The 27467-nt window shown below is 54.7% G+C and overlaps 1 protein-coding gene across 3 annotated transcripts; it reads right to left on the reverse strand.

The window, feature by feature from the left end:
- Nucleotides 1-1641: 1641 nt before the first annotated feature.
- LOC116948219 (SID1 transmembrane family member 2-like) lies at nucleotides 1642-27128 on the reverse strand. Of its 3 annotated transcripts, XM_076071334.1 has the most exons (26): nucleotides 26969-27125; nucleotides 25109-25760; nucleotides 23980-24101; nucleotides 21827-22030; nucleotides 21442-21487; nucleotides 20767-20883; nucleotides 19683-19766; nucleotides 18396-18495; nucleotides 16722-16790; nucleotides 15754-15847; nucleotides 14687-14742; nucleotides 12852-12938; nucleotides 11006-11199; nucleotides 10544-10617; nucleotides 9788-9854; nucleotides 9255-9328; nucleotides 8248-8371; nucleotides 7738-7855; nucleotides 6418-6554; nucleotides 5794-5902; nucleotides 5499-5575; nucleotides 4749-4795; nucleotides 4283-4388; nucleotides 3787-3897; nucleotides 3228-3341; nucleotides 1642-2824 (listed from the first exon to the last, which is right to left on the reverse strand). In XM_076071334.1, the coding sequence occupies exons 2-26, from the start codon at nucleotides 25472-25474 to the stop codon at nucleotides 2762-2764; spliced, it is 2760 nt and encodes a 919-aa protein (XP_075927449.1). In that variant the 5' UTR covers nucleotides 25475-25760; nucleotides 26969-27125; the 3' UTR covers nucleotides 1642-2761. The 3 variants fall into 3 exon arrangements, with proteins under 3 accessions (XP_075927449.1, XP_075927450.1, XP_075927451.1); XM_076071335.1 differs by lacking the exon at nucleotides 12852-12938; XM_076071336.1 differs by lacking the exons at nucleotides 1642-2824; nucleotides 3228-3341; nucleotides 4283-4388 and having other exon boundaries at nucleotides 3786-3897; nucleotides 26969-27128.
- Between the last annotated feature and the right edge of the window lie 339 nt (nucleotides 27129-27467).

Genomic DNA, 27467 nt, shown 5'->3' on the forward strand with positions numbered 1-27467 from the left:
AAGAAAACACTAAAAACCTCAGCTTTAAATAAAAAAAACGAACAGTGCGGCTTTAAAAGGAACATTAATCAATAGGCGTCGTTCGAGCAATGACCCTTCTTAACAGAGCATTGTCAGCGCGGTTTGGACGCTTCACACTTGACCATTTTGGATATCACTTAAAAGTTGTAATACAAAATGAACTCTGAGCCATGTCTAACAGAGGGGGTCCCCGCCTATGCACATCGGGCAGCGGTGGCACCGCACGTGACTGGCTGTAACCCAGCACTGTGGAGACGGTGAGGGTTGGTGGGTCATACAGACGACACGCTTTGTCCCGTGAGCATCGAGGACCCATACACTGGCTCGCCATCAGAAGGCAGTAGAGTACAGCGAGGTGCGGAGTTCAACACGTAGAAGGCTTTCGCGACCAATATTGTTCATAATAAAGGTTGTTGGGTTAGATCGCGTTATTTATAAATGTGTCGTAACCCTCCACCACCCGACACGGCCAAACAGTAAAAAATGTGTCACGTTTACAAAGGACAAATAGTTCACTACTTTAGCCCACCGGTGTGTTGAAGAGTGAATCAACATCATTTAAAATTTGAGTACGACGTTTCGCTGGTAATTACATCCAGCTTCATCTGGCAATTGGCCAGAATGGTGAATTGGCGAATTGCCCGATGAAGCTGGATGTAATTACCAGCGAAACGTCGTACTCAAATTTTAAATGATGTTGATTCACTCTTCAACACACCGGTGGGCTAAAGTAGTGAATTATTTGTCCTTTGTAAACGTGACACATTTTTTACTGTTTGGCCATGTCGGGTGGTGGAGGGTTACGACACATTTATAAATAACGCGATCTAACCCAAAAACCTATATTATGAAGGTGCGGAGTGATATCATCTGCCCCTTCTGTATGATGGGATAGAGCGTTTCCCCCTCGCTCCCGTGGGTTTTCTCCGCGTGCTCCATTTTCCTCCCACGTGTATAAACGCTCGCTAATTGGCTGAAAACATCTTCATGAACAGGGAATTGCACAGCAATTGCGAGTGGCGCCAGGGCACCTCCTGGCAGCCTTCCAGCTCGTGGCTGTGCTTCCTAGGCAGCGATTGAGCCAATGAAATCAAGTTGCCACATTGTGGCGAGCACGGCTGGTGATGGTGGTGAATTGCTGAAATTGTTGGTGATTTTAAATGGGAGTCTATAAGACTGATGTTATACTTTCTGAAATTATGTTGTATTGTGTTCTATGGAATGGCACCTTGCATGGCAGAGCTATGCTAGGCCCCAGAGATTAATAAATAATTATAATATGGCTTGACACATGTGCCAGTGGATTTTGTTTTTCAGCCAATCCGGAGGAATGTTGAAAAGCAAGCGACATTTTGACGTTGTACAAACGTTTCACTGGAGATTACAGCCAGCAGTATCAGCTGTTAACAGCAGCTCAGCTCTCGTTGCATGAAGGAGCTTCCTGATCCCAGATCCTTCAGATTTGACCGACCATGTGCCGATTGAGAACTCCGTCGGGGTTTGGATTGTTGAGGAAACGGTGGAGGCCACGGTGTGAGCGTGGGTGATCATGTGTGGAGCGTAGGTGGAGCACAGGTGGAGCATGCTGTTAACACAAGCAGGTTGAGTGGAACAGGCAGCGAGGAACGACCACGTGAACGGGTTTAATCAAACAATTTGTTTGTCAATATTCACAATCCGAAGAGATCAGTTCGGAAAAAAAACTAAGCAGAGACGGGCCTGGCAAACACGAAAATGAAACACATCCGAGTGCGAGGGATGGGGGTGCAGGGGGTCGGAGGTCGTGCCCTGCGGATGCGAGGGGTGGGGGGGGCATCGCTTTGGTGAAGGTTTGGCAAAAAATGTACTGGGCGCTCAGAGAACCCGCGAGTAATTAACGCACACTCGCACTAATCCCCCGTAGGTGTGGCCAGCACCATGCCCGGCCACCTTTGTCTCCCCCAGCGGTGATGTGTACACACCGCATCAGGTACTCATGTAATGCTGAGTTGACCTCCAGGAGGCCCAGAACCGGTTCAGATATTCGTTTATGATTTGGCTGGGAGCGGGGAATCGAACTCGGGTCGCCCGGTTTGTAGTGCAGCGTGCTAACCGCTGCGTCACTGCTCCTCACTTTATCGCACGCACACAGACACACATGCACACAGAGACGCGCACACGCTGTAAACACAACCACGCAACGACGCACGTCGCGTCCGCACACCTGGACGGCTTTCGTGATGCGTGGCCCTCGCCCGACGCGGAGACTTTGTGCAATCGTACCTCCCAGACGCGGAACGAGAAAATGTGCATCGCATCAAAGTCATCATCATCATCACCTCGTCCTGCCTCGCCACAGACCGTCGGCATCCATCTCAACCCACAGACGCCGCGCTTGGCCCGTCTGTCTGTCCGTCCGTTTTATCTGTAACGGCAGCTCTTCAAATGTCTTTTCAAGAACGTTGTAAAAAATGTGAAGACCGTTTTTTTTCTATCAAGCCAGAAGAAATGAGCGAAGTGAAAATTATCGTATTTAAATAAATGTTGGGTTGGGTTTATTTTTCGGTGTTGGTGCGAGTCCAGCCATGGCTTCTGCCCGGGCGTAAAAGTTCCTGGCGTCAGAAGCTCCGGAGCTGAACCGTGACGAACCCCAACGAATCTGGCAATAACCGTGCTGGAGCCACGTGCTGCCCGGATCCGGTCCGGGTGGCTCCATGGTGTGGCAGGGAGGAGCAGGGGGAGGCCCCACGTGGATCGGCGCTCAGAAGACGAGGATCCGGTCTCTCCGAGTAGAGTCCAAGTCGTCATCCAGCGTCAGCAGCACCTACACATACCACACACACGTGTGTGTGTGTGGTGTGCGTAGGTGTGTGTTTGTTTTTCGCACACGTATGTGTGTGTGTGTGGGTCACAGTGGGGAGTGGTAGTTTAGTGGTTAGTGCATTATGCTGCAAACCCAGCAACCCGAGTTCGATTCCCATTCACGGTCAGCACCAGTAACGATTATCTGAACCGGTCCATGGGTGTCGTTAGATCAACTCGGCCTCAAATGAGTACCTGATGCGGTGTGTAAATATCATGCATTTGTATGGTGTGTGTACATGCATGTATACGTGCAGGCGTGTGAATGCGTATACGCGAATGCTTGTATGCGAATGCGCGTACGCGAATGCGCGTGCGTGAATGCGTGTGCGTGAATGCGCGTGTGTACGAGCAGGTGTCTGTACCATGAAGGACAAGAACATGGCGATGGAGGAGATGAAGTGCCAGATGTCGTGGTGGTCGTAAAACTTGAGCAGCACGCACTCCTTGTTGCGCTCGCGAGACTGTGCGGCGGTCTCCTGCACCGCACGGCCGCCACACACGACGCATGGCTGTGACACACGGCTGTGACGTATGGCTGTCACGCACGACCGTGACGCATGGCTAGTGACGCGCGAACCTCTCGACGCACACGTGACACTTCCTGATGACACTCCGGCTACACGCTAAGTGTTGGGGTCCGATTTGACAACACGACGTCACTTCTGCGACGTCACACCCGAGGTTTTCTGCCACGAGCGGTGGCTCTGCGTGGCGTCACGGCATCTGGCACAGACGACGAGCGGTCTCGCTCTCGCGCAACGCAAATGACGCGGAATAATCTGATGGCAAGATCCAGAATTGTTCTCGACAATGGGGATCGCATCCCGACCACCGCGCGTCACAAGCAGTCTTCTCTCAGGTCTGCGTGCGTAGGATCAGGGGGGTGAGGGGGGGAGCGGTGGGGTGAGAGGTCAAGCTGACCTCCCAGCTGGTGAGCCCCTGGAAGAAGAAGTACATCGCGAAGCCCCAGGCCACCGAAGCTGCCAGGATGCAGAGCAGTGGTGTCGGGCGGATGGACTCTCCGCTGCGGATCTACAAACAGGGACACGCGGGGACACACACACACAGACACACACAGTCACATGGGGGAAGACGGAGAAACACAGCCACACAAGAGACATGTGGGGTAAGAAACGCTTGCCACTACATGTAGGGCAAGCCAGATGATGAGGACGTGATGAAGGTTAATATGATGACGATTTGGCCGTTATGGAGAAAGAGTCCCGAGGAGATGACCAAGGTGAAACGAGCGACGACGATGATATCCTTAAGGAGCACCACGTGATCGGAGCGATGCGATTACGGTGATAACGCTGCAACTGTGTGGCTTTGAGACTAATGTGATGATGACGATGCTGCTGCCGTCAGCTCTGCTCGTGTGCTGCTGATGACGATGATGACGATGATGACGATGCACCTTCATAATGATGTAGAAGGCCGAGTAGAGGAGCAGGTTGCTCATGAAGATGGCGAGCAGATAGCTGTCGAAGTCCCGCGGCCGATACACCATGCCCCATATCGCACTGGTGGTTGGCACGAGATTATTAATGACACAGAAAATTGTACGATTCTATTCTCGCGAATGATGGAAGGAGCAATGCGATCAGCAGCTAAAGCCACTGTCCGAGGTCTGCTGTCCACGATGAGAGGGTATCAGGAGAGAGTTGGTGCAGTTTTGCTGTTCCTCCTCCTCCTCTGTTGAAGGAACGCAGACCACAGCAGGTTTACAGTGTGGTCCATAGTTTGGGTGGCATGGCCACAGTCACATTACTGTGGCTTGTGTCTAAATTTCCATTGACTAACCACGATAGCAATAACACAGTGAGAATCGGCGAGTGATGATCACGGTAGTGGTAGTATTGTGTGAAGATTCGTGTACTCACTAGGACCAGTTAAAAGCATTGCCGAGCAGCAGCAGAATGAGCCTGTCCTGTAAGAGACGCACGCACAGCACGCACCATGTACACAGTCACGCACCATGTACACAGTCACGCACCATGTACACAGTCACGCGCCATGTACATAGTCACGCACACTTGCACGTGCCCAGAACACACACACACAAAATCTCCCACTCACACATACGAGCTCCTACTCACACACACACACAATCTCCCACACACATGATCAACAACCACAACAACAACCGCCATTCGCCACTAGGTGGTGGTGACGTCACCACGGCGCGTGTGCCAGGCTATGTGCACGTTGAGGCCAAGTGTCGAATGCCCGCTGGCAGGAGGTCACGAGGCAGACCCAGGTGTCACTGGTTTGACTGAGATGACTGGCCGATGTACCACCTGTGCCCCCTACTGTGCCAACTTGCTGTGCTTTAGCCACTCGGCGCTCCGCTCGTTGTTGTGATCTCCAACACATACACGATCTCCCACTCACACACACGATCTCCCACTCACACATACAATCTCCTACGTGTGTGTTAGCACGTGCGTATGTGAGGATGTGTACGCGTGTATTATTGTGAGTTGTGCGTGCGCGTGTGTGAGCATTTGTGAAGGTTTGTGCGCGTGTGTGAGTGAAGGTTTGTGTGTGTGTGTGAGTGAACGCGTGTGAGTGCATGTGCGTGAATGTGTTCTGAATGTGTGTGACTGCGCGTGAGTGTGCGTGTCTCTTGCCATGTGCATGGGCCGGTTGCACTGCCGGATGCAGTCCGTGTAGAACACGTGCGCAATCGTCCGGAAAATACCGAGGCCTGTACACGCGCAAACGTACACACGCACACAGGGACAAAGATCCCCCCCAGTATCATCGCTGAACATTCGTTTTGTAGTCTGCCTGTGCCGTGGTGCCGCCCACCCTCCCCCCCCCACCACTATAGGGCTGAGTGAGAGGCATGACACGTTGACACGTGCGTGGTTACAAGGTGCTATGCAGGGTGTGTCTGCAGGGGGTGTGCTGCGGCACACTCACTGAACCTCCAGCGTCCCACGTGGTAGATGTGGAAGCTGAGCGCCAGAGCCGCCAGGATGTGGACGATGGTGCAGAGGATCCAGAACCACACGGCGCTCTTAGCCACCACCTGCACACAAGCACACACACAGAGTGTTATTGTTGTTATCACTGTGCTTGGTCACCCACGAAAAACTTCAGGAGCGTCCTGTGAAGTTTTCTGCAGTACGGGCGATGCTCATGCTGTGTGTGATTCCTAGTTGAGTGATTTTGCAGGAAATGATTCAGCATCCGGCTGCGTTGTGTGCATGGTTTTGTGGCTGTGGCAGGAAACTGCAAAAACAGAGAAAAACCATGCAGAGCACAGGGATAACATACAAACCACACTCACTCACTTACTCAACTAGGGGGATAACATACAAAACTAACTCACTCACTGACTCACTCGAATAGGGGGAGAACATACAAACTCCACTCAGAAAGGAGCCCGAGTTGAGAATCAAACCCAGGGTGTTGTTGCGGCATGAGCATCTCCACGGTGCTGCCACCCGACACAGCCCTGCACAGCCCTGCAAGCCATATACAGCCCTGCACAGGCATGCACAGGCCTGGACAGCCCCACACATCCCTAGACAGCTGTCTCACCACGCCGAGCACGGCGAAGAAGATGATAACGGCGAAGGAGGCGTAGGCCTTGTAGGCGCTTGCGTTGACGTCCGAGTGGCGCTTCTGGTAGAGCTTGAGCATGCAGAGCCCCGCGATGATGTACATGAACGCCGTGTCTGCACGCGGTCGCACGTCGCACACGCGCACGGCAACGCACAGACGCGAAGATCCCCCGTGTCACCTGAATGGACCGTTGGGGCGAACGCTGTTAGCGAGCGGAACCTACGATGGATTGCCCGCACGTACGAGGTGGCGGTGTGGCCACCGCCACGCGTTGATGTTTACACACACCGTACCAGGTGCTCGGTTCATGCTGGGTCAACCTCCAGGAGGAGGTCCAAGAGCGGTTCGCACATTCGCCACTGTTAGTGGTCGTGATGAGCGGGAATCGAACTCGGGTCATCGGGTTCGCAACGCAGAACACGCTAACCGCTGTGCGACAACACAGTACACAGAGTATGCACAGTATATTATGTAAACTCAGACATTGTGCCACAGTACACAGAGTACGCACAGTATATTATGTAAACTCAGACGTTGTGCCACAGTACACAGAGTACTCACAGTATATTATGTAAACTCAGACGTTGTGCCACAGTACACAGAGTACGCACAGTATATTATGTAAACTCAGACATTGTGTGCCACAGTACACAGAGTACGCACAGTATATTATGTAACTCAGACGTTGTGCCACAGTACACAGAGTACTCACAGTATATTATGTAAACTCAGACATTGTGCCACAGTACACAGAGTACTCACAGTATATTATGTAACTCGGACGTTGTGCCACAGTACACAGAGTACGCACAGTATATTATGTAAACTCAGACATTGTGCAACAGCACTGTTGTGGAGGCAACAGTGAGGGTTGGTGGATCGCACACGGATGTTGTGAAACTGCCTTCCCCTGGGTGGGCATCGAGGTGCCATATCCTGGCTCGCCAGGGGATGGCAGTATAGCAAGCGGACCAAATGCCATCTGTTTCAATCTGTACGGGGATCGAGTGTTGCCCCCTCCTGCAAGGCGTGGATTATCTCCGTGTGCTCCGGTTTCCTCCCCACGTGAATAATAAACACAACTCATCGTTAATCGGCTGAAAACCTCCCAAAAAGAACACCCCAATGTCGTGGCAAGACCCTCCTGAAAAACAGCCCTATGACTCAGCGTGGCTTCCCGGATAAATAAATACGTTTAGCAATCAAAATCAAACATTTACACCGCACACGCGATGATGGCGGCCAACGGCGACGACGGCGCGATGATGGCGCAACGACGGCGCTCGGCGCTCGTACCGAACTGGAAGTTGGAGTAGTTGGGGCAGACGTGGTAGCAGGCGCTGAGCACGCCCTCCATCATGAGCGCAAAGCCCATCGAGTAGAAGAGGCCAAAGTGCTTGGGGAGGCCGTGGTCCTGCACAAAGACAAAGATCCCCACCCCCCACCGTGGTGGCCTTTAACAGACTACTGGGGAAGTGCCGTTCGCGAGCGGTGCCCACGAAGGCCGCCGGCACATCGCGACTTTGAGGGGGCGCGGCGAGGCCAACAAAACACGCCCCGCCGCCTGTCTCCCTACCCAGTGCTGACATGTCAACATCGCCGTACCAGGTACTTATTATTTTTTTAAGGCCGATCTGGCCAAGGAGAGAGACCCAGGACGGGTTCAAAATATTCGTCACCGATGGTGGTGGTGAGCGGGAATCGAACTCGGGTCACCGTCGGATTTGTGGCACCACGTGCTAATCACTGCGTCACCGCTTCCCCATAGAAACAATGACAAAGACTACCTGTATAGCCTTTACAGACCTGGAGGTGCGCGGGGTCCTTCCGGACGGCGAGCTGGTGGGAAAACTCCCGGAAGCCGACGATCAGCAGGAAGAGCAGCCCCAGCAGGAAGTAGCCCAGGTTGCTGAACACGTTGTTAAACGAACTGCAGAGACACAGAGACACAGGTCCCCCCGTATAGCCTTCAACAGATCGTTGGGGCAAGTGATGTTAGCGAGCGTCTCTGAAGGACGACACGGTACACGGGGGGGGGGGGGGGAGTGGGTGGCCAGCACCACACCCGGCCGCCTTTGTCACGAGATGTAAAATCCATTTGGAAATCTTGCAGAGCACCGTAACGCTCCGTATTAAAGAACGGCCCGTGGAAGCGGATATCACAGAGCTACCACCGAGATTGCTTCAAGTAACCTCGGATCCACACAGAATGCCCTGCGGAAGAAGATATCACAGAACTACCTCTGAGATTCCTCCTTCAAGTGACCTGTGCTTCCCCCCTGCCCAGAGAGGAATGGTCAACGCGTGACACAGCCATGCCTAATTCTCAGAGCTAGAATTGCAGCCAAATGAATCAAAGAGCCAATTTCTGTGACCGGAGTTTTTCTTTATTTTTGCACAGTAACTAGGCTGAGACCATCACCAAACTTGTACTTGAAAACTCGGTTTAATCACAGCTCAATCTGTACGAGTCTGTGGATCTCTATGCGAGTCTATGGGTCTCTATGTAAGTCTCTGACGACCTGGCTGAGACCATCACCTCACTGAAACTTGAGAACCCGGCTAAATCACATGCAGCTTGCACCCGGATTCAAACACAACATTCTCAGCACTACTTTGCCCTTCCACTTATCCACCTCATCCGCCTCATCCAGGATGCAGCCAATTAAGCGCTGACACGCGCGAGCGGGCGGGCGAACCGACGCCCACGGCGATCGTGGACGGCCCGAGGCCGCCGGCCCCATCCCAGTGCCACCCTCGCCCTGACACACTCCCACGAGGGCACGCGGTCGGTGCGCCCATGGGGACCCCACCTGAGCATCCCCAAGGGCCTCGCACACAGGAAGTTGTAGTAGCAGATGTCCTGGTCGCCGGTCGTGTGCAGCACCTGTAAGCGCACACGCGTACGTGAGCAGACAGAGATCTCCCGTGTAGCCTTAAACAAACTGTTGGTGCACCACGCTTGGCCACCTTGGCCTCCCTAGTGGCGATGTTTACACACCGCAACAAGTACTGATTTGATGCTAAGTCGACCTAGGGGACGCCTGGGACCGGTTCAAATATTCGGCACTGTTATTGATCGTCAGCGGGAATCAAACTCAGGTCGCTGGGTTCATAGCGCAGTGCCCAAACCATGAGCAGGAGAAAGACAAAGATTCCCCGTATATCCTGAACCGACTTTTGGGCCAAGTGCCATTTGCGAGCACCTGTGAAGGTCGGCACGGCACACGAGGACAAAGACAGAGATCCCCCGTGTAGCCTCCACAGGGGGGAGCCCCCTGCACCCCAATCCCGGGTGAACGAGGTGGAGGTGATGGTGGTGGCGTGGGGGGGTGGCAGCGCTCACGTTCTGGTAGGTGAGCACGAGCTGAATGACGGGCAGCACGTAGAACACCCCCACCGTCAGCAGGTTCCTGTGGCGCAACAGCGCAATGACGCGTCACAACAGCGTCACAATGCGTCACAACAGCGCAACGACGCATCACAACAGCGCAACGACGCGTCACAACGGCGTCACAACAGCATCACAACAGCACAACTACGTGTCACAACAGCGTCACAACAGTGTCACAACAGCGTCACAACAGCGTCACAACAGCACGACGCGTCACAACAGCGTCACAATGCGTCACAACAGCGCAACGACGCGTCACAACGCGTCACAACAGCGCCAGCGCACCGTCATATCCGGCACAGTGGCAGCAGCTGCCATTGTGCCACCGTGGTAGTCGCGCCAGGCTAGGTGCAGGTTTGGGTCATCACGTGTAGTGTGGAAGGCTCGCTACTAGCAGGAGGTCACGGGAAGGACCCAGGTGCATCGGCTTGTTATTTAGCACACAAAGATAAAGGTCCCCTACATAGCCTATTCCAGACTGTTGGGGCAAGTACTGTGAGCAAGCACCTATGAAGTGGCTCAAGACTGAATTGACACGAACGTCACCAGCGCAACGCCACCACCCCAAAGACCCTGAGCACAGGCAAACAAGTATGATGATCTGGACACACAGCCTCTTGTCTGTCTTTGTGTATGGATGTTGAACTTCTTTCGCACCGTACATAGCCAACCGTGTTAATCGGAGTTGTACGTGTGTGGTGTCCTTACCAGCAGTAGATGCGGTACTTGCGTCTGATGACGGTCGCTCGCTTTCGAGAGAGATCTGACACGTACAGACACGCCTGCAGCACGCACGTACGCTGTGAGTTACCACCTATGAAGCACCTAAGTGGCTATACGGGGATTTGTCTTTTGTTTGTGGGGAGCGGTAGCGTAGTGGTTAAGGCACTGTGCTACGAATTCCGCGACCCAAGTTTTGGGCCTCCCCTATGTAGACTCAGCATTAAGTGAATACCCTCTGCGGTGTGGAGTAAACATCAGCAATGGGGAGACAAAGACGGCCAAGTGCGAATGGTGTCAGCCACACAACCCCCTCCTTGCGCCGTGCCGGCCCTCGCAGGCTCTCGCTAACAGCACTTGCCCGAACGGCCTTCGCAGGCTACACGGTGGGGGAGGGGGCCCTTTGTCTGTGTGGGTGCGCGCGTGCGAGCGGCTCCCGCGCTCGGCCACCTTGCTGCGGATGACGTTCTTGTCGCTCAGCATGTCCTCCAGGGTGTCGTAGTCCTGGTCCTCATCCTCGGAGAGATCCTCGCCCTCCTCCTCCGACGAGGAGCTCTCCGGTCTCGTCGCCGCCAGCCCCGCAGCCTTGGCGCGGCCCGCGCGGCGACCCCCCGCGACCCCCACCTCCACGTTGACCGTCCCGTCTGACGGACGGGCGCAGCGGTCGAGCGGCGGTCAACGCGCGGCTAACGTCGGCGCGGGGCATGTGCCGCGGCGAAGGTCGTGCCCTCGTGTCGCCGTCGGCTCGGGATGTCCCGACATTTCGCCGCACGTGCCGGAAGCTTCTCCGGTTTTAGTCGCGCCGGTTCCTGAAGAAGCTCCCGAGCGCGTGCGGCAAAACGTCGGACCGAACGACGCGCGGGACGACCCGTAAAGCTACGCAGTAGCGACTGATATCCCAACCGTCCTGTGCCTCTCCCGTGTCGACGCAGCATTAAAAGCAGGACCCAGTGCGGAGCGCAGTAAACATAAGCACTGGAGAGACAAAGTTGACCAGGCGTGATGTTGGCCACACCACCCATTCATGTACCATACCGACCTTCGTAGTTGCTCGCTAACAGCCTGTGTGGACTACACAGATAATCTTTGTCTTTGTACAAACATGTTTGTGTGCGCCCAGAAATGTGGATGGAGAGTAAATAGGGGCAGCAGCAGAAGCAGTCGCGAACGAGCGAGAAACATCCCCTTGCCTCTCGCCAAGGTCCGATTCACGTGACAGCAACAGAGGAACGGGCAAGTGAGCGAGCAGGCGAGTGAGTAGAGTTTTGGAGAGTGGGTGAGTTGGTGAGTGGATGAGGGAGTGGGTGAGTGGATGAGTGAACTAAACTAAACTATTTATTTTACCAGGTAAGCTCTGTATAGCTCTTTTTCAAAAGCGACCTGGCCACAAATGATAGCTCAACGAAGTGGCTTAACACGTGGAAATGTATAGCATCCAAAGTGGAGTGAGTGGATGAGTAGGTTGTCGAGTCTGGAAGCGAGAAGGTGAGAGGCTACACGCGTGGATAAAGCAAAAATTTAGAGCGAGTTTGCGGTTGGGGTGTCTAGGTGAGCGTGTGAGTGAGGAGAGCCTAGGTGAGGAGTGAAGAGTGTTAATCTTGTCGACGCTGTTTATATTGTAGTCGTGTCCGAGTCTGTGGATCTCATGGAATCACTCATCCAGTCCGGTTGACTAGGGCAGTCGCACGTCTAGTCGGACACTCCGAGCATTGGTGTGAGGGGCACAACACTACCCCCTACAGCCCCCACTTATATCAGGCCAGCCAATCGGTGAACTCGGTGAATCTTTTTATCGACACACAGCCAATAGCCATGTGTGTTGTTGCTCGGTGCCCCCGTGGTCTATGACGTTACCAATCGGCTTGGGGCTAACTAATCGCACACAAGCGGTGATCTTGGGCATCATTAGCTTTTACCCGACCCCTAACCTGACCCATAACCCGACCTCTAACCCTAACCTGACCCCTAATCTGAATCTCAGAAGGGCTGCGGCTCACAACAACGAGGCCACTCACTCTCGCAGTGAGACTCATCCCATGTCCTAACTTCTCGCCCCATTGAAGGTAAAAGCGAGATTTAGCCCTCTCGGTCTGGGTCTCCGTGCAGACAGAGTTTGTTCCGCCCTCATGCTGGGCCCCGCACGGTGATCGTAGCCACCGTCGCGCTCGATGGTCTTCGTCCACCTTATCCACGTCGTCATCGTTGCCCAATATTATTCTCGTCATTCGTCGTGCGAGCGGAAATGAACGGCGTGCGAGTTTGCGAGGGGGTGGGGGGGCGACTGAGCGGTGATCACCGTTGGCCACGGGAGTGTTGATGGAACCGTAGTCGCTCCGTGCGGAGGAGGAGGTCGCATCAGCGGGATCCACCATGACCTCCTGACCTACAGAGGTCAGGTGGCAGCAAAGAGGTCGTCGAGAGAAATAATTAACTTAACGGTCACGGTGGCCGCTTCTTGCCGCCCCCCGCACCACTGCCTCGAGGCCTCCCCAGACTGACAGAACGGAGGAAAGGACTTTCCCACAATCCCTGATTGCACTGCAGAATGTGAAAAGCAGTGCGGTGATGCCAGGCAGCTGCAGACCAAGCAAGCGCCCAGAGCTCATATACTCACACACGCTTACACTCACGCACGCTCACACATTCTCACACAAAGATCCCCCTGATAGCCTGAATAGATTTTGGGGAAGTGCTGTTAGTGAGCACCGATAAAGGCCGGAATGGTGTGCAAAGGTGGAGGTGGGGACAGCACCAGGCCCGACCGCCTTCGTCTTCCCAGTGCTCATGTTTACATGAAGGGCAGTGGGCATTAACCACTAAGCCACCCCTCCCCACACACCCACAACAATGAGACACATGTGGACACAAGGTTAACATGTGACAAGTTAGAATGGACACAAGCTTGGACGGAAGCACAGGTGAGGACGACAAGAGACGTGTGAACGACACACACGGACACCTGCACTGTTCCTCTCAGCCTTGTCCACGCGCCTCTAAGTACCCATGTAAACTCGCAGTGACGGCTGGTGAAGTATGGTCAAATAACCCCCACGACCTACGGGGCATGCCGAGTCCCACGGTTTGCTTCTGTCGGGACTACGGCGTTAAGACCGGCAAATAGCCCGATGATGCTGGATGTAATTACCAGCGAAACGTCGTACTACTCAAATTGTAAATGTTGTGGATTTACTCTCCAACACACCGGTGGGCTGAAGTAGTAAACAAATTGGCATTTTTTTATGTGACAAATCCCTTACTAATTGGCTGTGTCAGGTGGTGGAGGGTTATGACACATTTATACTTACGCGACCTAACCCAAAAACCTTTATTATGAATAATATTGGTCGCGAAAGCCTACGTGTTAAACTACGGCGTTAGCTCTGCGCGAGTTCGTGGTTTGAGCCCGGCGCCTTCTCTGGCTCACACTGCGGCTCCCGTTACCCACGAGCACGAGTGCCACGCGACGTCCGCTTCCCAGCGCACGACGAAGATCCTGTGTCTGTGACACAGTGCAAACTTTGCACAAATTACATTGTTTAATCGCAGATTACTCCACAGAGTAAAAGCCCACGGCACCATCGCCCCACACCGGCGGACTGTACCGGTCTGTGAAATATAGCGTGAATACCATATGGACTAATCGAATATAATTGCTATTTATACTACTATGACTACAGGTATTAGTGTCCAGACAATTTTGAACGGACAGAGACAGAGCAGAGACACAGAGCAGAGGCACAGATATAGATCAGAGCAGACACAAGTAGGGCACAGACAGAGACACAAGTAGAGCACATACAGAGACACAGTAAGGGCTGAGACAGACACAGAACCGAGATACAGAGACACAGTAAGGGCTGAGACAGACAGAGACAAAGAGCGCAGACAGATATCGAGACTCACCTACGATGGCTCCTGATCGAGCGGCGTTTTGTGGGCAGCAAACAGAGCACAGAGCATAGGACAACCACACGGTTACAGCGCTGCCACAATGACCACAACAATCATAACTACCACAACGAGCACAACTACCACAAAGCGCATAACTACCACAACGGCCACAACTACCACAATGACCACGATGACCAATTGCAACGGTCAACCAGTAACGAAAGCGACAGACTTGCTTACTCTGCTCCCCAGGACTCGCAGTTTCCACCAGGGTCATGTCCCCGTACAGGCGGGATCTGGAGACAGGGAGAGACGGACGGACGGACACAGAGACAGACGGGCAGACAGACATAGGCAGACACAAGCAGACGTCACACAGCGAGCGTGCATGGGAGTGTGCGTGGGAGTGTGCGTGGGAATGTGCGTGTGCAAGGCTGAGTTGGCTGGGTCATGTAGCCCGCATGCCCAGCCACCGCATGCCGAAACAGCTTTTGTTCGGCCGGATCAAGGGGGCTAAACGGGCGCGGCACGGGCTAGAGAAGAGATGGAGTGATGTCCTACAGGAAGACGTGGAGCTGAGTGGACTTGCCGATGACTGGTACCAGCGGTGTCAAGATCGACCTCTGTGGAGGAGGCTCGTGAAGGACGCTACTGGGCAGTTGGAGGCAGTCGCCCTCCAACAACAACAGAGGGTGGAGGAGCGACGCTCACAACAACGAGCGGAGCGCCGGGTGGCTAAAGCACAGCAGGTTGGCACAGTAGGGGGCACAGGTGGTGCATCAGCCAGTCATCTTTGTCAGTCGACCCGTGGCACTTGGGTCTGCCCCGTGACCTCCTGCCCGCGGGCGTTCGACACTTCACGTGACCTCAAGGTGCACATGGCCAGGCACAAGCGTCGTGGTGACATCACCGCCACTTAGTGGCGAATGGCGGTTGTTGTTGTTGTGTGGGTGTCCGCCCGTACCCGTGCGCGTGCATCACCTCTACTGGTGCAGGGGAGCAGTAGCGCAGTGGGTAGGCCACTGCGCTACGAACCCGGCCACCCGAGTTTGATTCCGGCTCACGGACAACATTGGTGACTAATATCTGAACCGGTCCTGGGCCTCCCCTAGGTTGACTTGGACTCAAATGAGTACCTGGTGCCATGTGTAAATATTGCCACTGGGGAGACAAAGGCGACCGGGCGTGGTCCTGGCCATCCACCCCCTCATGCGCCGTGGCAGCCTTCATTGATGCTCGCTAACAGCACTTGCCACAAGTCTTTATGGCTATAAGGTGATCTGTCTTTGTACCCATGCATGCGTCACCTCCACTGCTGCAGGCCGAGGGCGATGAAGGCGATGAGGTAGAACGGCAGGAAGAGGCTGCAGCCAAACACCACCGCGTTGATGTATGCGTGTGCTACACACACACGGCGAGACATGCGATGAGACACGATGAGACACGCAACGAGAGACGATGACACACGCAGGTAGACACACACATAGAATCTCATAATCGTGTACCTGTACACACGGGCAAAACACATTCACGCAGACGCAGAATGAGACACACGATAAGACAAACAATGAGACACATTGAAACACAGTGCAAAAGGCTCAGATACACGGAGACAGAATCACATCACACACACAGGACACAGTGAGACACACGGAGACAGAATCACATCACACACACAGGACACAGTGAGACACACGGAGACAGAATCACATCACACACACAGGACACAGTGAGACACACGGAGACAGAATCACATCACACACACAGGACACAGTGAGACACACGGAGACAGAATCACATCACACACACAGGGATACACTGAGACACACGGAGACAGAATCACATCACACACACAGGACACAGTGAGACACACGGAGACAGAATCACATCACACACACAGGACACAGTGAGACACACGGAGACAGAATCACATCACACACACAGGACACAGTGAGACACACGGAGACAGAATCACATCACACACACAGGACACAGTGAGACACACGGAGACAGAATCACATCACACACACAGGACACAGTGAGACACACGGAGACAGAATCACATCACACACACAGGACACAGTGAGACACACGGAGACAGAATCACATCACACACACAGGGATACACCGAGACACACACACCAAGGCATCCTGGGCTGCGGCTCAACGCAGCGGGGGCTCTGGAATGATGGAAGACGGAGGTGGAGATTGGGGGGGGGGGTGTGAGGGACCAGAGTGGGGGTCTCTGGAGGGAGAGGGCGGTGCGAGCACTCACGTGAGGCCGTTCCTTTCACCGTCACGTTGAACATTTTGATGTGAGCCTGGCTGTCAACCACCACCCCTCCTGCATACCGCACGGCACGCCGCATCAAGCCACACCACTCACCAAGCCACACCGCTCACCCAGCCGCAGTGCTCACCAAGCCACACCATTCAGAAGGCCACACCACTCACCTCCTGTGTGCCACACACCAAGCGACACCACAGCAAGCCACAACACATTGAGGACATGCCACAGCAAGCCACAACACATTGAGGACATGCCACAGCAAGCCACAGCACATTGAGGACGTGCCACAGCAAACCACAGCACATTGAGGACGTGCCACAGGAAGTCACAGCACATTGAGGACGTGCCACAGCAAACCACAGCACATTGAGGACGTGCCACAGCAAGCCACAACACATTGAGGACGTGCCACAGCAAGTCACAGCACATTGAGGATGTACCACAGCAAACCACAGCACATTGAGGACGTGCCACAGCAAGCCACAACACATTGAGGACGTGCCACAGCAAACCACAGCACATTGAGGACGTGCCACAGCAAGCCACAGCACATTGAGGACATACCACAGCAAACCACAGCACATTGAGGACGTGCCACAGCAAGCCACAACACATTGAGGACGTGCCACAGCAAGTCACAGCACATTGAGGACGTGCCACAGCAGAGTAAACGCAACACATTGAGGACGTGCCACAGCAAGTCACAGCACATTGAGGACGGTGCCACAGCAAGTCACAGCACATTGAGGACACGCCACAGCAGAGTAAACACATTGAGGACATGCCACAGCAGAGTAAACACTCAGGTGCGAGGAATGACATGGGGGGGGGGCCCTTCCCTCTCTCATTTCTCCCCCCATTTTCTGTAGCCCGGAGACTTCTGGGCCCCTCTGGCCCACGGGCGGGACCCAGCGGTGCAGTTGCACCGCCTTCACACTCGAGGACTATGCCCCTGCAGCCTCCCTCGGCGACACCAATCTCAAAACCTTCGTCAATATCACGGGTGTCGTTTCAAACGACGATCCTTCTTCAGAGCACATGAATAGTGATGCAAGAGACGTAAAGTTGGAGACAGCCTCTAGTCATGCGCTGTGAAGAAGGACCACTGCCAAGAACGTCCCCTTTGTTCTTTGTAAAGTGGTACAGTGGTGTTATTGGCGATTGTGTTGAGTTTTTCTTGTTGATGTTTGTGCACCGCTGGTGCCAACACTGCAGCAGCGGTGGCAGCGTCGCCAAGTAATCTGATTAAACCGAGGTTCTCAGCATGGCGATGATCTCAGTCCAGTGACTCGAGGCTTTTTAAGGTCAGATCATCACTTGACACATGCAGGGTTCCACGGCCCATACCACGACTCATAAATTATGTCTGGGTCGGATCGCGTTCCACGCTCGACTGCCATGCAGATATAAAGAGTGAGCAGGGTGAGTGGAGCGGGGTGAGCGGGTGAGCGGGTACCTGGCTTGATGGGGGTGAGCATGGTGGGTGGGTGAGCGGGTGAGCGGGGTGGGTGGGTGAGTGGGTGAGCGGGTACCTGGCTTGATGGGGGTGAGCATGGTGGGTGGGTGAGTGGGTGAGCGGGGTGGGTGGGTGAGTGGGTGAGCGGTGACCTGGCTTGATGGGGGTGAGCGGGGTGGGTGGGTGAGTGGGTGAGCGGGTACCTGGCTTGATGGGTGTGAGCGGGGTGGGTCCACCGCAGGTGACGTCGTCCGCCTTCACGACAAACACCACGAAGAACTGCCCGGAGCGGCAGTCCTTCTTCTGCTCGCCACGCCGCGCCACACCGCACAGCAAAGCATTACCCCACAGCACACCAAACAGCACCAGATAACGCCAGCGTCACACCATGCACCGGCGTCATGGCGCACGTTGAGACAAGAACACCGCACGGCACTGCGCCAACGTCGCAACACTACACACCAGACAGGAGAATGGTACCAGCAATACGCCAGCACTGTACCACGACCCACACCACACCACACCGCACGCTACATCAGCACCACACCATGTCCCACATCACACTACAGGACCACACCGCACACACCACTGTTCATCCACACAGGACAGCGTTCAACAGCACACACGCATCCGGGCACGTGCCTGTGCTTCGTTGAATGTGTGTACGTGTGTGGATGGCGGCATACACGTGTGTGTGTGTGTGTGTCTGTGCACGGGTGCCAACAGTGCCATCTGGCACAGTGGGGAGCACAGGTGCTGCATCTGACAGTCATCTCAGGCAGTGAACCCACGGCAATGGGTGTCCAGTGATCTCCTGTCTGCAGTGAGCCTTCAACACTTCACATGTATGTATGTTGAACTTCTTTCACACCGTACATAGCCAACCGTGCTAATCGGAGATGCAAGAGAAGGACAACAAACTAAACACTTCACGGCCTCAAAGTGCACCGAGGCTGGCTGGCACAAGCGCTGTGCTGACATCACGGCCACTTTGTGGCGAACAGCAGTTGTTGTTATATATGCATCTGCATGTGCACACGTGGGTCAGTGTATACATATAAATATATACATATAAACACATGCAGGGAGCGGCGGCGCAGTAGTTAGCACACTACTTTATAATTCCAGCGAGCAGACTTCATATTCCCGCTCAAATATAACATAAGTCGTGATCATCTACACTGGTCCTGGTGTGGTGTGTAAATATCAGCACTGGGCAGACATTGGTGGCCAGTCATGGCTCTGGCCACATCAGAATCGGAATCTTTATTTAGACTGCAGGAGGAATCTGATGAGCAACGAAGTTCTTTTCACAAATGTGAAGTAGGGGCATGGGGTCAGCAAGTTACAACCACCCCCTCGTGTGCTGTGCTGCCCTTCATAGGTGCTGCTCGCTAACAGCACTTACCCCAACAGTCTGTTAAGGCTATACGGGGGATATGTCTTTGTATTTGTACTTCGGTACGTATGTACGAAGGTGTGCTCGTCACCTGCACAGTGATGGCTGCCCGCGATGTCATCGTCTGGTAAACCCCGGAGAAGTCGACGTTCTGATCCAGGTCGTTCACAGGGCACTGAGAAGCCAGGCCTCCTCCATTAGTCGACGGCGGTCATCACAATCGAGCGTTAAGTTCACGGCACATACATCCAACAACTGTGCCTGGGAACTGATTTGTTTCATAGCCGTGCAGATCGCACGCAAACGCCGTGCTGCCTCTGGGTTCCTGGTGGCTATGCTGCTGCGCGTGGCCTGTAACCCGGCACTGTTGTCAAGGCAGCAGCGAGGGTTGGTGGATCGCACACCGATGTTGTGATACTCTGTTCCCACATTTAATAGCGCCAGTTTCTCAGCACCTGCCCGACGCCTGCCTCATCTACGATTCCTCTGCTCGCCTCCGAGACATTTTCTCTCTCGCTGTGCAGCGGAGATGGTGGTGCAATACAGGCTGAGAGTATTGTTATTATTACTACCGCTGGGAGAACAAATGAGACGGAAGATAAGAGGGAGACAATGGAAGTGCAATGGAACACACACCCATCCGGTTAGCTGTCCCAGCACAATGCATTTGCGTATTTGATAATTGTTCAGGGCAATAATGCCTTGACCATCAATCAGTGTCTCCGTTTTTTTTTACGGCAACTCCCAAATTGCAACGCAATTTTGCGCTTCAGCGAGGTTTCTCAAACCCCCGTCACCACGCTCCGTCTTCCCACGTGCGTGTACACGCGTTTAGCGTGACGGAGATACCGTTAAGTGCTTAGCGCGTCACGCGGGATGTATTTAACAATCACTGGAAAAGTACAGCGTAAAAAGAGTTAAAAGCGGGAATACGGAGTGTGGTGGCGTGGGGGTCGCGCGGACTGAAGGTCAGGAAACGCCGCACTAAGGTTTATTTCAAGTTGGATCATCGCTACGAGAGTTATCGCACCTCCCACCCCGGTTACAGATGAAGGGACTGACAAACAGACGGCGCTAATGCACGAACGCTGTCGACGTGAGCTGGAGGAGACCGTGGTGGTGTAAGCGTGACGTCGCGACCTCGGGTAGCCGCCCTCCCCCCGCGCCCTGCTCACCCCCACGTCCTGCACAGAGAGGACGCTGCAGGGCAGGGTGCTGTTTCGGCGCAGGCCATGGGCCTGCACCTCCACCACCACTGAGTCCTCGCCGTCCTGGAACTCGTACAGCAAGTACTGAGGACGCCATGTATGGGGGGTGGGGAGGGTGCATGGGAGGGGCAGGGGCACAAGGACAGCTCACGAGGTGACTATGAGCTCACACTCCAACAAGATAAAAACAAAGATCCCCCATGTAGCCTTTAGGAGACCGTTGGGGCAAGTGCTGTTTGTGAACACCTATGAAGGCCGGCATGGCAGGTGGGTGGGTGGTCAACACCATGCCCGGCCGCATCTGTCTCACAAGCGCTGATGTCAACCTAGGGGAGACCCAGGACCGGTTTGGATAGTCGCCACTGTTATTGTTCGCCGGGTTCGGTAGCGCAACGAGCTAACCGCAGCGCTACCACTCCCCATATACTTACAAAGAGAAAGATCCCCCGCATAGCATCTAACAGATTGTTGGGGTAATAGCCATTGTACATACTCACACACAAACTCCCAGTGCAGTTCACTTTCCCTAACACTCACGCTAGCGCTATCCCCCACACACTCCGACCACCCGCACCTCAACTCACACCCCTCCGCGCACACCCCGCCGCGCCTGAACACCTATCGCCATCCCTGCGCACTCACCTGTGGCTGCGAAGGTGTGGCGTTCAGTGACTTCATCTCTCCCGCCCTGGCACGGGACACAGCACACGCATGAGCTGAAACATGGTATCGCAGTACGAGAAACGGTATCGCAGTACGAGACACAGCGCATGGGTCACGGACACAGCACACACAGTACGAAACATTGCACACAACAAGGGATGCAGTGGGTGTACAGGTTTCTGGGGTTGTGCGAGTTGCCGGGGTTGTGGTTATCCGAGTTGGCGGTGGGTGCGTGGGTTTGCCGTGGTTGTGTCGGTTGCCGGGGTTGCAGTGGTTGTGTAGGTCGGCGATGGGTGCGTGGGTTGCGTGATTGCGTGGTTGCGAGGTCGCAGGATCTGCTTGCGACGGCTCCCGTGGGCCTCACTTGAGGATGAAGGGGTACAGGTGGTGGGCCTTGAGCTGGAAGCTGATGACGTGCGAGGCCTGGGAGCCCACGGTCACCGTGAATCGGCGCTCGGGCCCCGCAGCGCCGGAGTCCCCCGCAGGCGGCCTGCGGCCCGGCTCCACAGCCAGCTCCGGCGTACACAGAGTGCGTCCCGCCTCCAGGTAAAGGAAGGGAATTCCCGTGCTGAACCGCACACATGCATACGCAAACAGATACACACACAACGCACGCGCGCACACACACACGAACAAACAAGGAGCCTGACATGCATGACTTCTGTCCTCAAAGTGACGCGTGCAGATTCACGGTGTCCCACGTGTCACCCCGTTATACGCAGCGGGCAGTCCCTGTTTCGGCCTCTACGCCGCACGGCTTCTCAATCATCTTCACAGCACACCCAACAACAAAAAGAACACTGTGGGCGCTTCAGCCAGCAGTGGATTGATCGCACAACGGCGGCGGCGGCACACCTGGAACTTTGCTGCAACACACCGGTGTTCTACGGCTTACCGGTGCATTGCAATGCAACACTGTGCGGTGAACGTTGTGGAACCGCCGCGTCGGCTATGCGTTCCAGGAACATCTCGTGATGCTGGGACACTCCACTGGCATTTCTTTCACGTCGATTAGTTTGATATTGTTGGAATATAATTTGTTTAAATATATGTATTGTTATAATAAAATTCGCTTCACAAGCTGTATATGCTCTTTGGTTCTATTCGGTAAAGTCACGTAGGTAAAAAATAAAACGTGACTTTACCGAATAGAACCAAAGAGTATGGATCCTTGCAGTCACGAAAGCTTTAAATCTAAAGCTGTATATGGGCTATAATCCTGAAAATATCCGAGAAGAGGGAGCTCTGTCGTGATATTCGGCCTACTCTTCCATGCTGGACAGACGTCTGGGAGGTGATGGGCATATACCCACACTTTACCCCACCCACCACACGGGACCTGCCGATGATCAATGACACTGCCGGGCAGACAGAGACGGCGTAAGGGTGGGGGGTTTAATAAACCGGCATCGCTGTTTGGACTGCCGTGCCGGGAGGTGGGATCGGCGAGCTGTGAATCGCAGCTCTAATGAGCTGCTCACCATAACCCCGCGGTGGCAGCTTCCTTCACATCGCTGTTAATACAGTAAACGTGTTGGTGTTTATGGAGGGTAAATCGCGTTTATCGCTGGTCTAGAATCCAGGTCACTTGGTCCATTGCAGAGGAGCAATGGTTTATTTATGAAAAGTTCACATGACCATGGGGGGGGGTAGACGCTGATGAAGGACGCCTGGCTGGAAAGTAAAAATTTGCACAATTAGTGAGGCTTAACTGGCACCGTGACGCCTGACTGGTTGTGAGTGTTCCAGCTACTGTGTGAGCCCAGGCAGGCTGTCTGTGCTGAGTGGCATGTGCATCCGAGTAGGGTGTGCTATGACTGGGTGTTTACTTGCAGCGCATAGACTGTTCTGAGTGGTATATATTTTGTCTGGGTGTGTATTATGTGTTTTGTCGGCAGGTTTACTGTCTGGCTGTGTGCTGGCTGTGTGCTGGCTGGATGTGTTCGTGCTGGGTGTGTGTGTGCTGGGTGTGTGTGTGTGTGCTGGGTGTGTGTGTGTGTGCTGGGTGTGTGTGTGTGCTGGGTGTGTGTGTGTGCTGGGTGTGTGTGTGTGCTGGGAGTGTGTGTGTGTGCTGGGAGTGTGTGTGTGCTGGGAGTGTGTGGGTGCTGGGTGTGTGTGTGCTGGCTGGGTGTGTTCGTGCTGGGTGTGTGTGTGCTGGGAGTGTGTGCTGGGTGTGTTCGTGCTGGGTGTGTGTGTGCTGGGTGTGTGTGTGCTGGGTGTGTTCATGCTGGGTGTGTGTGCTGGGTGTGTTCATGCTGGGTGTGTGTTCATGCTGGGTGTGTTCGTGCTGGGTGTGTGTGTGCTGGGTGTGTGTGTGTGCTGGGTGTGTGTGTGTGCTGGGTGTGTTCATGCTGGGTGTGTGTGCTGGGTGTGTTCATGCTGGGTGTGTGTTCATGCTGGGTGTGTTCGTGCTGAGTGTGTGTGTGCTGGGTGTGTGTGTGCTGGGTGTGTGTGTGTGCTGCGTGTGTTCATGCTGGGTGTGTGTGTGCTGGCTGGCTATGTGCTGGCATCACTCACGTGCCCCGCAGCACTATAGGAAGCTGCCAGCTCATCACCCCCTGCTGCTGCTGAACAACGAAGAGCAGAGGGGCGGTCGAGTCGTTCCAGCTGCTCTGCACCCACACGCGCACTGCTGCAGTCTACACACCATGCACCACATACGATACATTACACCACACAAGGCACACAGGGCACACCACACATCAGACCTTACATGGCACACCACACAGGACAAAACACGCCGCACTGACATGTCGCATGCCACTGTGATGTCAAAATGTCACTGTACAGCAGGGGCTGAGCGGTAGTGCAGTGGGTCCCGTACAATGCTACAAAATCTAGCATCCAGTTCAATTCCCGACCACGGCTAATATCAGTTACGCATAATATCCGAAACTCATTAAGACGCCCCCCCCCTGCCTCTTCCATCAACTTGCAATGACCAGAGTAGTGACGTATGGTCAAACAACAAGCATGACCAGGCACTGTGCAGAGAGGGCCTTCATCTTCGTAGTGGGCTGACCGATGGCTGTAAATCATCATTATTATTGTTGTTGTAGCCACCTCTCAGGAATTTTTAATCCAAACGCGATCTACCGTGTTATATTTAGGGCCATTGGTAAACACGCGGCAGCAGCAGCAGTGGCCACGCGCGTGAACAATCGAGCCGGCGGCCCCCACCATCATCCACCACCCGAGCTTCCACTTTCCACAGGAAGTGAGGGATCAAGGGCGATATCGTGGGAAACACAAGGCTGCTCCCGCCACTGCCAACGAAGTGACCAACTGCGAATGGGAAGTGGCCGGGCGGGCGCTATGACTGTGAATAGTGGGGCCAACACACGTGGCACGTGGTTATAGGTTGACATGGCCACGTGGACGTGGACACCAGTTCACACACACAGAGGTCGACATATAGACGGTGTAGCCTTAAAGACTTGCTGGGGCGAGTGATATTAGCGAGCACCACGCCCGGCCGCCTTTGTCTCCCTAGTGGCAATGTTCACACATCGCACCAGGTACTAATATGAGGCTGAGTCCACCTAGGGGAAGCCCAGGACCAGTTGAGAAAATTGTCACTGGTACTGGCCGTGAGCGGGAACCGAACCCGAGTCGCCGGCTTCGTAGCAGTTGGGAGAGCGGCCACCTTGTTGAGGATGTAGCTGTAGTCGTAGACGGCGCTCGTGCCGTTCATCACCGAGCCGTTGTACACTTTGTTGAACTCGGCCGTCTGGACGTTGGCGAGGCCCGGGCCCAGCAGCCAGAACACGCCGAGCAGCAGCGGGCCCGCCCGGCGCGCCATCCCGCGCGCCTCCACCACCACCGCCACGGGCGCCGTCGCCACCGCCAGCAGCAACCGCATCATCAGCACCATGAGCACCGTCAGCATGCGCATCATCACGATGAGCATCTCCATGGTGACGGTCAGCATGTGCATCGTCACCATCAGCATCTCCATGGTGAGCAATATCATCTGCTCCATCGCTTCGTTCAGAGGAATCACCACCGGCATCGTGGCGCCGCCTCACCGTCCGCCTCCCTTCAAGTGCCAGGAATACCGGGGAACAACCAGGTACACAGGGCTAGGGGGTACAGGGCTAGGGGGTACAGGGCTAGGGGGCACTCGGGGTGGTGGAGGGACTCGCCTCGAGTATCGCCGCCAGCCACTTGAGTCGCATCCGCACAGCGAAGTCTGCGGACTCTGAACCTCGAGCCTGGGGTCAGGAACCCGGACGCATGGGTCCACGAAGACACGAGGAGCCGCGGGGTTGCGAGATGCGAGGAGAGACGTGGGGAATCTGGAGGAGACACGAGGACACGTGTAGAAGCCAGGAGAGACGCGGAAAGAGGAAGAGATAGCGTCCGTGGTGTGGGGGGGGGCATGGGGAGACGCAGGTCCATGGGAGCAGGGAGAGATGGCCAGAGAGACACTGCGAGACTCGAGGGAGACACTCAGGGAGAGACGCCTGGGGGTCGAGGAGCTCCTCGGGAGGCAGGGAGAGACACAGAGACACGGTGAGAGACAGAGACACAGAGAGACACGTGAGGAGAGACAAAGTGAGAGACACGGAGAAAGAAACAGGGAGACACATGAGAAGAGACACCCAGGTAGGGACCCAGAGACACGGAGAACCCCACAGGGAGACACATGAGGAGAGACACCCAGGTAGGGACACAGGGAGAGACACGGAGAACTCCACAGGGAGACACATGAGGAGAGACAACCAGGTAGGGACACAGGGAGAGACACGGAGAACCCCACAGGGAGACACATGAGGAGAGACACCCAGGTAGGGACACAGAGAGAGACAGAGAGAGACACGGAGAACCCAACAAGGAGACACATGAGGAGAGACACCCGGATAGGGACACAGAGAGAGACACGGAGAACCCCACAGGGAGACACATGAGGAGAGACACCCAGGTAGGGACACAGGGAGAGACACGGAGAACCCCACAGGGAGACACATGAGGAGAGACACCCAGGTAGAGACACAGGGAGAGACACGGAGAACCCCACAGGGAGACACATGAGGAGAGACACCCGGATAGGGACACAGAGAGAGACACGGAGAACCCCACAGGGAGACACATGAGGAGAGACACGCAGGTAGGGACCCAGGGAGAGACACGGAGAACCCCACAGGGAGACACATGAGGAGAGACACGCAGGTAGGGACCCAGAGACACGGAGAACCCCACAGGGAGACACATGAGGAGAGACACCCAGGTAGGGACACAGAGAGAGACACGGAGAACCCCACAGGGAGACACATGAGGAGAGACACCCAGGTAGTGACACAGGGAGAGACACGGAGAACCCCACAGGGAGACACATGAGGAGAGACACGCAGGTAGGGACCCAGAGACACGGAGAACCCCACAGGGAGACACATGAGAAGAGACACCCGGATAGGGACACAGAGAGAGACACGGAGAACCCCACAGGGAGACACATGAGGAGAGACAAGGCGGGGGATGGGAGACAGAGAAGCCGCTTGCTCACCTCCGTGAACGCCTCCTGCCCCTCGACTCTTCCGGCGCCGTCTCTACCCCCCGTCGTCTCTCTCGCCCAGGCTCCAGAGCTGCGCTTCTCTCCGCCCTGAGGGCGTCTAGCGGCCGTATCCGCCCCAGGGGCGACTTCCATCTCCATAGCGACACTCGACGTCACCGCGGCTGCGTAGGCCACGTGACACCAGGGGCGGCGGGGAGGGGGGGTTTAGGGGGCAGGATGAGTCTATGGTTCCTGTTAGTCTGGGTCTCTGTGAGTCATAGTTCATAGTTCCATTTATTTGGTATAGCCCTGTGAGCCTTTCGGCTCTTGAATCGGGTGCAACCGCAACAAACAAAAAACAAAAACATGAACAAGAAAACATATAAAGTGACTATGTGACTGTGAAAACAGAAAATCCAGGAAAAAACAGCAAAATATTCCTGAAACACCAACGCTTTGTGTAAAAATCTCAGTGGGATGCAAGTCAAACAACAACAACCACTAGACAACT

The sequence above is a fragment of the Petromyzon marinus genome, chromosome 32 (genome assembly GCF_048934315.1).
Source record: "Petromyzon marinus isolate PM22_M1 ecotype Great Lakes invasive population chromosome 32, UKy_Petmar_22M1.pri1.0, whole genome shotgun sequence".
In the NCBI taxonomy this organism is placed as follows: domain Eukaryota; kingdom Metazoa; phylum Chordata; class Hyperoartia; order Petromyzontiformes; family Petromyzontidae; genus Petromyzon; species Petromyzon marinus.

What these genes read in the sequence shown, in the direction of transcription:
- LOC116948219 (XM_076071334.1), bottom strand. Translation starts at nt 25,474, where the DNA reads ATGCCGGTGGTGATTCCTCTGAACGAAGCGATGGAGCAGATGATATTG. An exon ending in TCTCTGTGCAGGACGTGGGG is followed by an intron (nt 19,767 to 20,766) that starts GTGAGCAGGGCG and finishes CTGGCTTCTCAG; the next exon opens with TGCCCTGTGAACGACCTGGA. An exon ending in AGGCCCTTGGGGATGCTCAG is followed by an intron (nt 8,372 to 9,254) that starts GTGGGGTCCCCA and finishes GTGTCTCTGCAG; the next exon opens with TTCGTTTAACAACGTGTTCA.